Source organism: Melampsora larici-populina, assembly GCF_000204055.1.
Source record: "Melampsora larici-populina 98AG31 unplaced genomic scaffold MELLAscaffold_13, whole genome shotgun sequence".
NCBI classification, from domain to species: Eukaryota; Fungi; Basidiomycota; class Pucciniomycetes; order Pucciniales; family Melampsoraceae; genus Melampsora; species Melampsora laricis-populina.
The window spans coordinates 650,288-662,674 of NW_006768777.1; the positions used below are offsets into that span (position 1 = coordinate 650,288).

The 12,387-nt window shown below is 39.4% G+C and overlaps 2 protein-coding genes across 2 annotated transcripts; both read left to right on the top strand.

Moving 5' to 3' along the window:
- Positions 1 to 3,655: 3,655 nt before the first annotated feature.
- On the top strand, positions 3,656 to 5,033 carry MELLADRAFT_105361 (uncharacterized protein; the record flags this gene model as incomplete). Its single annotated transcript, XM_007408595.1, has 5 exons — positions 3,656 to 3,821; positions 4,339 to 4,487; positions 4,656 to 4,667; positions 4,760 to 4,849; positions 4,920 to 5,033. The coding sequence occupies 5 exons, from the start codon at positions 3,656 to 3,658 to the stop codon at positions 5,031 to 5,033; spliced, it is 531 nt and encodes a 176-aa protein (XP_007408657.1).
- A 4,704-nt stretch (positions 5,034 to 9,737) lies between these two features.
- MELLADRAFT_105362 (uncharacterized protein) lies at positions 9,738 to 12,244 on the top strand (the record flags this gene model as incomplete). The annotated part of the gene is made up of 7 exons (XM_007408596.1): positions 9,738 to 9,743; positions 9,828 to 10,252; positions 10,385 to 10,503; positions 10,623 to 10,840; positions 11,317 to 11,483; positions 11,553 to 11,658; positions 11,723 to 12,244. The coding sequence occupies 7 exons, from the start codon at positions 9,738 to 9,740 to the stop codon at positions 12,242 to 12,244; spliced, it is 1,563 nt and encodes a 520-aa protein (XP_007408658.1).
- Between the last annotated feature and the right edge of the window lie 143 nt (positions 12,245 to 12,387).

A 12,387-nucleotide genomic window follows, 5' to 3' on the forward strand; every position in this document is an offset into this window, starting at 1 on the left:
AGATCAAATTCAACCACCAAAAAGTTCAGAACAATAAAACAAGTGAGTGTAGCAAAAAAAAGGAATAACAAAAACAAAACAAACAAATGAGTGTAGAGAAAAAAACAGAAGAAACCAAAACAGACAAATGAGTGTATAGAAAAAAAAGATAGAACATAAAACAGCAAACAGCAAACAAGGAGAACAAAACATTGACATGTATTTACTTGGATAACCCAATACCCCATGACTTAAGACAAATCTGTGCCTCAAAGTTTTGATTAGTCATACATGATTGATAGTCAGACATCACTCTGGAACCAGCAGGGAAGATACGTTCTGAGGGGGCACCTGATGCAGGAATGGCAAGCATGTACATAGCCATCCTAGCAAGCACAGGCCAGTTTGATTGGTTCGTTTTCCAAAATACTAAGATATCAGTACGTTCATCCACCAACAGGGCAAGAAGATACTCCTTCACTTCCTCCTCAAGTTGAATGAATTTTCTTTGTTTGATAAAATGATGTGGTCTATTGTCATTGTCATCAAGCACGGGTTCCGGTTCAACTATCTCAATATCTGGATCCTGAGTAGGTTTGAATTGTCTTGCTTGTTTGATAAAGTACTCAACTACACAAAATGTCATCTTTACCGGGCGGTAAAGAAAACTACTGACACAGTGTTTAGCTTACGGCAAGGGTTGAGAATAGGGGAACATATGTAAAAGCAGTGACAGTGTTTAGCTTACGGCAAGGGTTGAGAATAGGGGAACATATGTAAACTGGTTTCTTCAAAGCCAACGTCAAATATCGAACTAATTTCTTGACCATAGGCAGAATAGCTGCCTTTAAGTTGGTACACTTGTATGTACTCCATGCCTATGTTTGGTAAATACAAGGACATATCAGACATAAAAATAAAAGTGAGTAAATATGAAATGGAACTTACTTTTTCAAGTTTTTCCACAAGCCATTGATAATCGGGCATTGCTTGTGAGAAGGTAGGATAATCATCACCCTCGATCTGCTTGTGCAAGAGGTCGAAGAAACTTGACTAAGTTTCCCACCAAGATCCATTCATCTTCGGTTAGGAGGTAAGGCTCCAATGATTCATTGATGTTAGAGCATCCCCAACGCGCCGCCGGAAACGTAACCTTTACATAGGGTTTACCTAGCATTTCTGACGGAAACGTAATGTCAAAATTACGTTTGCAAAGATTTTCCGAAAAACAGCCTCCAGCGCGAGTAAAAAGTTGCACAGTTGGCCATGGGTGTGATGTCGTTTATTCCGCCAGCTGGAATACGTACGGTTTGTTCCAATTGTTTCTAGCTGAGCCGGAAACCTCGGAAAACGTGATTTCTCACAATTTGGACACGTTGAGACCACGAAACTCGCCTCTTTCGTTCCTTCGTGTCCTATCTCAAAGCTTGAAGCACACATTACCACGACCTCGATCAGATCAAGCGGCCAATCCATGCGATTGATCTGATCGTGTCCTATCCTTAGACAGGGGTAGAAAACTGAATCTCTTATTCAGCTTGCGCGGTGCTGCCTACTGAAGCTGAAGCTGAAATACAGGTGTCCAAGTGTCATTTGTGACACCTGTACCAGGTTTCCAGTTCCCGGCGCGTTGGGGATGCTCTTACAATAGTATTGAAGGACTTTTGTCAATTCAAAGTATTGCTCGAGATAGTAAAAGGTTGAAGACCACCAAGTGGAAACCTTGTGGATGACCCCAACTTTTCGAGGCTGAGAGGATGAGGAAATACATTGATCAAGAGCTTGTTTGAGCTGAGTGCTCAATTGGGCACTTTTATGGAAACCACAAATTCGAGTAAGAATTGAATGGACTTCAAGATGAGGAGTAGGTTTGATTGAAGAATGGGTTCCATCTGGAAGATCGAGATTTTGAGGTAATTGAGGATCTAAAGCACTGAGAGGATCCAGGGGAGTCTTGGTGTCAAAAATTGAGACTCCAGGCTTAGCAACGAGGTTGATAACGTGGGCTACACAGCCGTGGAGATTCTTCTTGGGATCAAAGTGAAGTATAAGAAGTTTGAGCTCTCGCCCCATGATTAGATTGTTCAAAGCGTTGTCAGCTGTAATGCAATAGAGTTTATCGCTGATAGAAAATTGATCTAAAGTGCTCTTAATGAGCGCAGCCATGTTTTTACCTGTATGAGCGCCATTGATTTCTTTCAAATCTAAAACCACGGATTTCATAGAGAAATCATCAGTCATCCAGTGAGCAGTTATTCCAAGCATTGGTACACTGCTGGGTGAAGTCCAAGCATCACAAGTGATGCTGATGTAATCTACTGAAGAAAGAAGGGAACTGAGGCGATTTCAAGCAAGACGGAACTGAGCAACGATGCCATTGGTGATGGCAGTTTGTTTCGATAAGATAGGAGAGACAGCAGGGTTGATCCAGGCCAAAAGTTCACGGAATTCTGGGGCGTCCACAACTGATACAGCAAGCTCTCAATTCACAATAAGACAGATCACGGCATTGGTGAGGTTCTTCCTATTGAGCGTTCCTAACTAAAAGACACAAGATAGAAGGCTGTAAGACAACAAAATACAAGATTAAATGAAAAGAATATCATCAATCACTTATGTTGGACCTTTGTTGAGGGAATGTGATTGGTGAGTGCAACTTGCAAGAAGTTTCTTGACCGCAGATTCAAAAATTGACAGAAAACTTGAAGGGCTGTGCAGTGTGGAAGCAATAAACTTGGCAAAAGTCTCACGCTCACGCCTACTCGCAAGCTCTCGCAAGCCGTCAAGCAAGGGACTTACGACAAACTAGTATGTACACTCCATGTCACATGACCTGAGAAATGCTCCTTTTGCAGGGAGCAATCTTGCAACCTCTCTGCAGGTTTCCCTACCAAAATTTTTTGTCTGGAGCAAGAAGAGAAGTTGTATGCCTCATCCTTGCACATGGTTGGTCTTTCAAGGATTTGTTGTTCAAGCTTAGCAAACTGTCCTAAAAGATAACAGATTTTGGTAATCTCACATGCCACATGATTGGTTTGCTGCATCATTGCTGAGATCAGTATCCACTTTGAAAACTACAGCAAGAAACCCATTATTGGACTTCTTGCTTGAAGTGAGTCCAAATCCTTCAACCATATTACTGATGTTCCCAAGACTGACACTAGGTGCTCATTTTCTTCTGCATTACATACCTACACTCACACCCAAAATCTGTGCTGGTGTGCTGTTGGGTGTGCCACTGGCTCATCTTCTAAAACCAAACAGTAATTGGGCTTGACACCCAATTCCTGGCTGCTCTTCTGTGATGACTGTTCACACAGTTTTGGCAGTGTTTGGCAATAAAAATCCCTGCCATTTGCGGTACTCAAAGTTGTGTATACTTTGCTGTGCATAGTTTTCTTTTCTTTTTTCACAACTTCACACAACCAGGGAAAACTATGTTTTTGGCTTAAAAGTACATATCTTTGAGCTTCAATCAAGAAACATACTTTTTCCAAGTTGTTTGTAGTTGCGAAAAAACACAAAAAAACTATGCACGGCAAAGTATACACAACTTTGAGTACCATTATTATCCATTGCAAAGGCCATGGCAGCCTGGCAGACACACAGATTGATCATTTAATTGTAATTAGAGGTTGAGGCTGGGCTTTGAAAAGGTGTGTGAGGCATCTTGGAAATGCCAGATGAAGGTGAGGAGGAGGCAATGTGGGTGGGTCAAGATTTGCACAAGCGCAAAGTTGAATCAGCAACTTTGCCTGAGGTGTTGGAATGTCATGACTCTGAACCACCAAGTTCAAGAATTGCAACAGGTCTGAAAATGGAACACACCCATGAACACACCTGTCAGTCAGGAGCTCTTGCTTCTCTTTGCCTTTGCCGTTTGCTTCACTGGTCTCAATTCAACACAAACTTTGCATTTCTCCCCCCCAGTCACTTGCACCCTCACAACTCTCTTCAACCACTTTGATCTCCCTTTGTCTGTTGATTTCTCATGTGTCTCTACGTCTCCCAAACAAAGGGAGAAGGACTGTCACAAGTGCTTTAAGCAAGTGAAGCACACATAAGTAAATTAGTTTGGAATGTTTTGAATTTCAGAAGTAACTGACCAAAGTTGAGGATCTTAGTCCTGATCCCAAGTATTGAAACAGGATTGGTGCCTTGCCTTTGACTTCAGCCTTGCCTGAACACCAGCCTAACAAGTTATGTATAGAAGAAAGCTATGCACCTGGTTCAATTGTCAACACCAGTTTTATAATTGCCACACATGAGGTAAAAAACACTTCAAATTCCAATACCATCTGTACTCAAAAGATGTTAAGTCTAAACATTCCAATTTCCTGTATATTGTGCAATTTACAGTTCTGGTGACCAGAGAAGTCTTTGACATCAGCAACTCTTCTTTTGCCAAGTCGAAGAGTATGGTGTTCTTACCGGCTGATGTGCTTGACCCCAGCCAATTTGGCAATTGCAATAGCATCAATTTAAAAGAGGCCAATGAACAAGGCCGGGTTAGTTTCAATGCATACAGCCACAACACCAAAGATTACTCACATGATCTCAATCAAATGATTCTGTGTGACATGTCATTGCATCTCTACTTTGATGGAATAAGAAGATTAGGTGATAAGAATGCGGGTTTCATTGTCACAATGCACAATCTGCTCAAAAACATATAGGTTGTGATACCAGTAAGTCATCAAGTTCTTCATGTGTAATTTGTGTTTTCAGGTTAGGTAAATCATTATTGCATGAATTTGTCTATTGAATTGCCTCATTCCAGAAGAACAAGCAGACCAAAGTGGTCAACTCAGCCAATATTAAGCAGGCCAAAGGGGTACACTCTCACAATGGAGAGTCGAGTTCAACTCAGGTAAAGCCTGCTATTGATTTGTTTTTGTTTGTTTATTGGTTTTTTCATCAGCTCACCTAATTAACAAAAGATTCTGTTTTGTTCTCCTTCACTAAGTAAAGATGATCAAGAAGGCCAAGGTTGTACACTTGCAAGGAGTGTACTTGGATTTTCAAGGGACTTTGGTGATGATCAATCATCATAAGTTGAACCTTCTATGTGGAAAGTGTCATTTGTCAGATTATCTCATTTACACTTTGATCACACCAAGTGAGATCAACAAAGTCATTGAAATCTTATGACCTCATCACATCAAATCACTTGAAAAGTTTCTTTTCCCTGGCATGTTGGATGTGGAGCAAAGTGTGAAATGAGGTACACACTTTGGAACAGCAATGGATTTAATGTTCAAAGCCCAAGATTACCTCAAATATTTACTCAAAATAATGAACCACAATGAAATTTAGATGATAATTGTATACTTGGTTTACTATAAATCTGACTGGATTCATTAGATTCATTTTGATACAACTTCTAATAATTGTATGCAATCAATTTCTATAACTCAGATTGGGTTCTTTAGTCAGGTTTCTTTTGAATCAATATTTCAAATCTTTGTCTTTTTTCTTTGGTTTCATTAAAATCATATTCTTTGGTCTCATCATTTTCATTTCAACTATTATATTGTGAATGTTCCCCAAGCCTGAAACGGTACATACCAATCCATTTATGAGAGTAACAGGAAAGATGCAAGGAATTTGGGGTGTCATGGATTCCTGTATGGGTGATTTCAGCAACGCTGCCACAGTTACATTACTATTTTTAGTATAGTAACAGTATAGTAACTGTGTTACTTAGTATTGGTCTGACCAATACTTTACTTGCAGGTCCTTGGGATGGTATCGTCAATATTGATACCGTATTGAGTAAAGTATCAGAAAACCAATACTATACCCAGTAGTTGCTGGTGAAGTATTGGTCAATGATTCCGCCCATTGAGGCTTAGATACCGAGTACAGTATCAGTATTGCGGTGCAGATAACAATACAGTATCGAGTATAGTAACAGTATTGCTTCAAGATACTTTACTTGAGATGGCCGCCAATAGTATCGTAACTTCTGATACCGTATTGGGTATCAGTATTGGATTGGTGATACTTTGATGAAGTGTTGCAAGATCAGTATTGTGGATTTGATACTTTACTGGGTATTGCCAATACTATGCCAGTATAGTAACTGTGGCAGTGTTGATGTCAGCCCTGAGCCCTAATCACAGGACCATGGGCTAAAAGTACCATATGTAATATTAAAATATTGTATGAAGCCATAAGCTACATCTCAAGGCTCAGTGTCAAGAGCCACTTAAACACATGTATGCAATGTATTAAATACATAAGAAACCTAACCCAAGTGACAACCACAAGTTGACATGTGAATAGACAAGACTCACACGCCAACCACAAGTTGACGCTGGAACTGAGACTATATAAACCCCCCTTTCTTCCCTAGAATCATCCCCCATCTTTTACTACAATCACAACACAGAACCACATTTTACTTGACTCCTACTGAGAGGATCTTCAAGTATGTGGTTAGTTGTGTAGCTTGTTAAAGACCATTCTTGAGCATTACGGGTTCCATTGCTGAACACCCAAGGTACTGATTTCTACAAGCCCAGGGCATTCATTGTCTCTAGAAATAGCCCTTAAAGTAGCAAAGCTTCCTCCTTTTTAAGGAGTCTAAAGTAGCCTTCAGGATCTTTGGTTTACCAAAGTGTAAAGCCTGCCCCTTGCAGTCTCACAAGGTTAGAGCACATTAGCTCTTTATTGCCCTTATCTTTCCTTTCCCTTTCTCAAATCCTCTTCTTAGAGGTCAACTAGCTGTAGTCTTCACTTGGGTGTACCACGTGAAGACCACACCTTCCTTTTCCTACTCTATTTTCTGTGAAGAGTACACCTGACAGACACGTACTCCTCACAGGTGACAGCTCAGACAGAGGATCTGTGTCAACTTGGAGTGTGGTAGGCCAGAGGAAAATGTTCAGTTCTCCTCTGTAATGCTTCCTATGTCACACTCTCACCGCAATATTCTCTCTCTACAACTTTCTTCCTGATCTCTCTCGACTCTATAAAGCTGAAAGCGCAAAGCTTCAAAAAATTTTGAGCCCACCCACCAGCCCGGTGCTGAGAAGCCTGAGTCTTCAAGAGTTCTGGTCTTGCCCCTGAGGGCAGGAAGTCAGAGTTTTTTAGGACATAGACCTTTCCTTTCCTCAGGGGCCCACCCCACACCACCTATAGTAAATGTAAACTCAAATGGATCGGAGAAACATCTACTGTGGTAGACCAGACTTAAAGAGATTTAAGCTTGTCAAACCCAGGCAACAATTTAAGACACAGGATTAAAATCTTAGTCAACACTACTAATTCAAAGAGTCCTGAGTATCACGTGAAGATCAGATGGATGAAATAGTTATTCTAGAAGGAAAACAATATTGTACAAGTCTACAATTTCTACCATTGTGTTGTCTTGTGACTTGCTGACTTACCGATTGATGACCAATTGTCCACCTCTGAGATAGCTTTTCCCTTCCCTTTAGGTCCCAGTTCCAGGATATAGGAGCTGTCCTTGGCATTTGAAGCTAGTAGCTCTCCATCAAGTAACATATCATAATCAATTGGCTCTCCATCTTCATCTCCTTTGTCCTCTTCTTGAATTGCTTCTTCCACAATCACCTTTTTGTCTGCTTTCTTGCTGCCGTTACACTCCCAGCAAAAGGTAATTTTCCCAAGGAAAAAATGATTACATTTAATGCATTTTTAATCAAAAATGCTCATTTAATGCTGAATAATGCTGAGTTAATGCTGATCAAATGCATTTTCAATCATTTTTTGCTCTAAATGTATTCATTTTTTACTTGGGAAAATTACTTTATGCTGGTAGTGTTACCTCTGCTTGGTGGTGCCAGCGCTGGACCTGGGGGAATTTTTGTTGCTACTGATGTTTCTCTAGTCAAACAAGCAGCATTTTCCTCTGCTATGACCAATCTTGCTGCCATTTATTTATTTGTATTACTCATGTTTCAATTGATCTTGATTCAAACTGTAAATTAAGTTTGATTTTTGAAATTCAATTGAACATAATCTTGCTTGAATTCTGAGAGGAATTGACTTATGCTGATAGTTGTGTGAGGAGTGAAAACAGGCCAAAGAAGCTTTTGTTGATGTCAATAGCCTGGGCTGGGAGAAGTTTGTTGCTAGCCCATGTGATGAACTGCATTGATGTGAAGGCACCAGGAAGTGATTTGTTTTTGTATCCCAAATTGTTAAGTTGTGTTTGATTGGTCCAAAGCCGCTTTGAAATCTTGACACCTGTGCCCAGGACATTCAACCAAGAGGGCTCAAAGTAAATTATAGTTACAGCTGATGGAAAGTTTATAGATCAAAAGTTCAGAAAGATTTTTTACTTATGCACCATGTAAATATCCTTGTAGCACGTTGATGTGCACACACAAAAGACTTTCCTTAGACCCTGTAACGAGCCATCAAAGAGGTGCCACAACAAGCACATATTCTCCTTATCACCTGGGAGGTTGAAAGTCAGTGGACCCCTGCTGACAACAAAGGATTCTGCAAATCCTTTAAACAAATTACAAAGCACAAAGGGTGCTCAACAACAATCTCAGTTTAAATTTCACCAAAATACTTTGAGATTTGTTTCAAAACTCTCTGTGTGTGCATGTGAACGGGCTACATGGATATTTACATGGTGATGTACAAGCTGGTTCAAACCAATTTGTGCCTTTGTTATTTCATCACTTTGAAAAACTAAAGCAAAGCAATATAGATAGAAAGAAAGATATAATGAATCTGATGGGAATGCGTTGAAACAGGAGTGGAGGTTGTGGATGTAGTTGTGAAATCAATTTCAGAAACTCACTACAAATGCGTGAAAATGATTTGAAAATTAGATAATGGAAACTTGCATACCAGGTCCCATTTTTGCAATGTCATCAACATCCTGGCCAGTTTCTGCTGACTGCATCCTACCAATGATATGGTTCTGTGGGCTTGCCATTTTTCCCATGTAAAACTAGGACCTCAGCCATGGTGTGGCCTCAACCAGCTGAATATTACCATCCCCTGAATAGGATACACAGATGAACACATTTTGAACCTTGCATGTTTCAGCCATGTGATTGGCCTGTGTCGTGTATAGAATTGTTATCAGTTTTCAAAATTTAGGAAGTGAGGGTTGATCAATATTGATTTACATGGGGGAGAAGATTGGTAAGCCAATCTTGCCCAGTTGGCCCATTGCCTTTCAAGGCCTTTTGTCTTGTATGCCAAGGTTTGAAAGAAGGGATGGCATCCTCCTGGACTTCAGAATTGACATTGACTTGTACCTCTGTTCTGTGCTTTAATTCATCTGGAATTGTGATCTCCAATGTGGATCTCGACATGGCTCCTGATGTGCCTTCAGCTGAATTTGTGGTGTTGATGTTTGATTTCTTATTCCTCTTCAATTTGACCAAATTGGCTACTTGCACATGAAGGACTTCCTGAGCATGTGGACTCAAATTCCTCTACGCTTCTACAATCTTTTTATTTGTTCCAGGTGCCGTGATACCTCCATTTAAATGGCAAGTGGAAAGCAGCCAAAACAGTATGTAGTAGTAAGTAAATGTCGTGTGGTTGAAAAAAGACACCAGAGTAAGATTACATACTATCTTTGACTATTAACCCTCGCAAAAATTTTCGAATGATGAAATTGATTGATATGATCTTATCCAACTGGTCGTGCATCTCCAAAAGCCTTTTGAAGGTTATCTTCAGGTGAATGATATGGTTTCTGATGAATTGTGACAAGAATGGGATTGATGATAGATACACACCACTTGTATAGAAACCCAATGTCAGTGAGCTATTTTGGCTGATCGATCATTCAATTTCGATCAGAATTCAAAAACTAAATTAACTCGAAAACCAAACCACACGGAAAGGAAATCAAGGAAATCAAGGAAGTCAAGGAAGTCAAGGAAGTCAAGGAAGTCAAGGAAGTAAGGATGATAACATGGAAAATATCAAATCGAATCAGATCATCTTATCAACTTCAACTTCATTCAACTTCAACTATATTCTTATCATCCAAATCTAATCAGAAAACTATCAAATATGATAAATCAACCACAAGATCTTATTCTAACTCATCCACAACTTCATCATCATCATCATCAACAACATCTTCTGCTTCTTCTTCAACACCACCTAAAAGAGCTTTAGTAGATCTCGCTTTGATTGCTACTGGCGTGATTTCGATTGGAACTACCTTGATTTGGTTAAAATCAAATCGATCTCAAAAATCAAATCAAGTTCCTTTTAACGTACCAATCAATCGTGGTCAATTTGAAATCCCTATTGCAAGCCAGTGAGTGATGTGAGTTTCATTCTTTTGTTCCATAAACAAACAAAACCCTCTACGAGAGTTCTATGTTGATTGACTGTTTTGTTTGGATGGTGATGGGAATCGGCTCTTTGGTATGATGGGGTTCTTTTTTAGTACTGGATCACCTGGTGGAAAGAAAACGTTGAATATGTTATCGAATGAAGAAACTGATGAATTACTTAAGAAGTATGAAGCAACCTTTAAAGTGGATCGAACAGGAAATCCAGTGTATCGTACGTTTAAAAAAACTCACACACTCATTCACCTATTCTCTTTAGAATAAAAGTATAGACTAAAGAAGCAAAAAGACTGATTGTTTTTTTGGTTTGGTTTGGTTTGTGATTGGATGTAGGTTATGATACGAATCATTTAGCATCTAATTCACCCATTGAAGATGATTCGATTTGTACGATTATGAAAAGAGATCAATTCTCACAAGAAGGTGATATGTTATTCTTTGGAGTGTTTGATGGACATTCTGGATGGCAAACATCTAAAGTCTTAGTTAATAAATTAGTTCAATCAGTTAAAAATGAAATCTCATTAGTCTTTAAAAGCGATCCAGAATATGTTGCACATTATTTAGCTAAAGAGATTTCACGAAAAGCCTCTTCTTCTTCTAAACATTATCCTAAACTTGACAAAGTTGAACTTAATGAAACTTTAATTCAAAAGGTTTGGTCAATCTTAACTTTAAATTCGATCAAAACTAAAATCATAATTGATAATTTAGATTCAGATGATGAAATCATTCAAAAATCAATTCAAAATGCATTTCTTAAATTAGATGAAGAAATCATCAATCGACCGATCAAATTATTAAAAGAAATTGAAAATCGAAATCAAAACAAGAAGGATGATTCTAAGATCAACAGTTTAATCGGATCTTCAAATCAAGAACTTACTCCTGAACAAACTGCTTCTTTACAAGCACTTTTACCGGCTCTTAGTGGTTCTTGTGCTTTATTAGCATATATCGATACAGCACGTTCCAAGTGAGTTTTCCTTCCTTTTGGATGATTGATTTCTGATTCCATCACATAGAGTCTGACCCAATCTCCATATACACTGCTAGGGTACATGTTGCTTGTACTGGAGATTCACGAGCCGTGATGGGAGTTTGGAACCCCAGCGCAAATGGGGGTAAGGGTCAATGGCAGGGGGAACTGCTAAGTGACGATCAAGAAGGTTTGAACCCAAAGGAAGTTGAACGGTTCGTGTTGTTTCTAATCATTTCTCTGGATAGTCTCCAAAATCACTCACCTGATCGATGTCTGAATAGGATCCGATCTGAACATCCTCCAGCCGAACGTGAAAATGTGATCCGACGAGGTCGCATTCTTGGTGGTCTGCAGCCTACACGAGCCTTTGGTGATGCCCGATACAAGGTTGGTCTTCTGATCCCCTGATCTTGACCTGATGTGAGCTGATGTCGATTGATTTGATCACCAGTGGCCCGTTGGAATGCAAGAGAAACTCTATGCTACCTTTCACCCATCAGCTCGAGCTAGACGTGATCCACCAGATTATCTTACTCCACCATATGTGACGGCGAAACCGGAAGTAACAAGTACATCGATCCCAACTGAAGTGGAGACCAACAAACCAGCGTTTATTGTTTTAGCAACAGATGGACTTTGGGATAGATTAGAAACTTCAGAAGTCATTGGATTAGTAGGAAATTGGATAGATCTTGGAGCATCCAATTCTTCTAGTAATCATCATCAATCGATCGTGATGAAAAAAGATGACATCATTAAAGTAAAAGTGATTGAGACATCTAAATCAGTACATGATCCATCTACTGGATCACAAGAAGATAAACAGTTTATTTTTGAAGATGGAAATGTAGCGACTCATTTGATTCGAAACGCGTTGGGTGGACCTAGTCGAGAGAAAGTGAGTGCATTGTTAAGTATTCCTGCACCTCATTCTAGAAGGTATAGAGATGATATCACGGTCACAGTTATGTAAGTCCTTTTATGATTGATTGATGTTTCTTTTTCTTTTTCATATTTCAAGTTGATCTGATCAAATCATTGAACTGATCATGTGGAATTTCATTTGATCTTTGAACTTTTTAATCTAATCGAATTGTCTTTTGCTTTTCATAAATG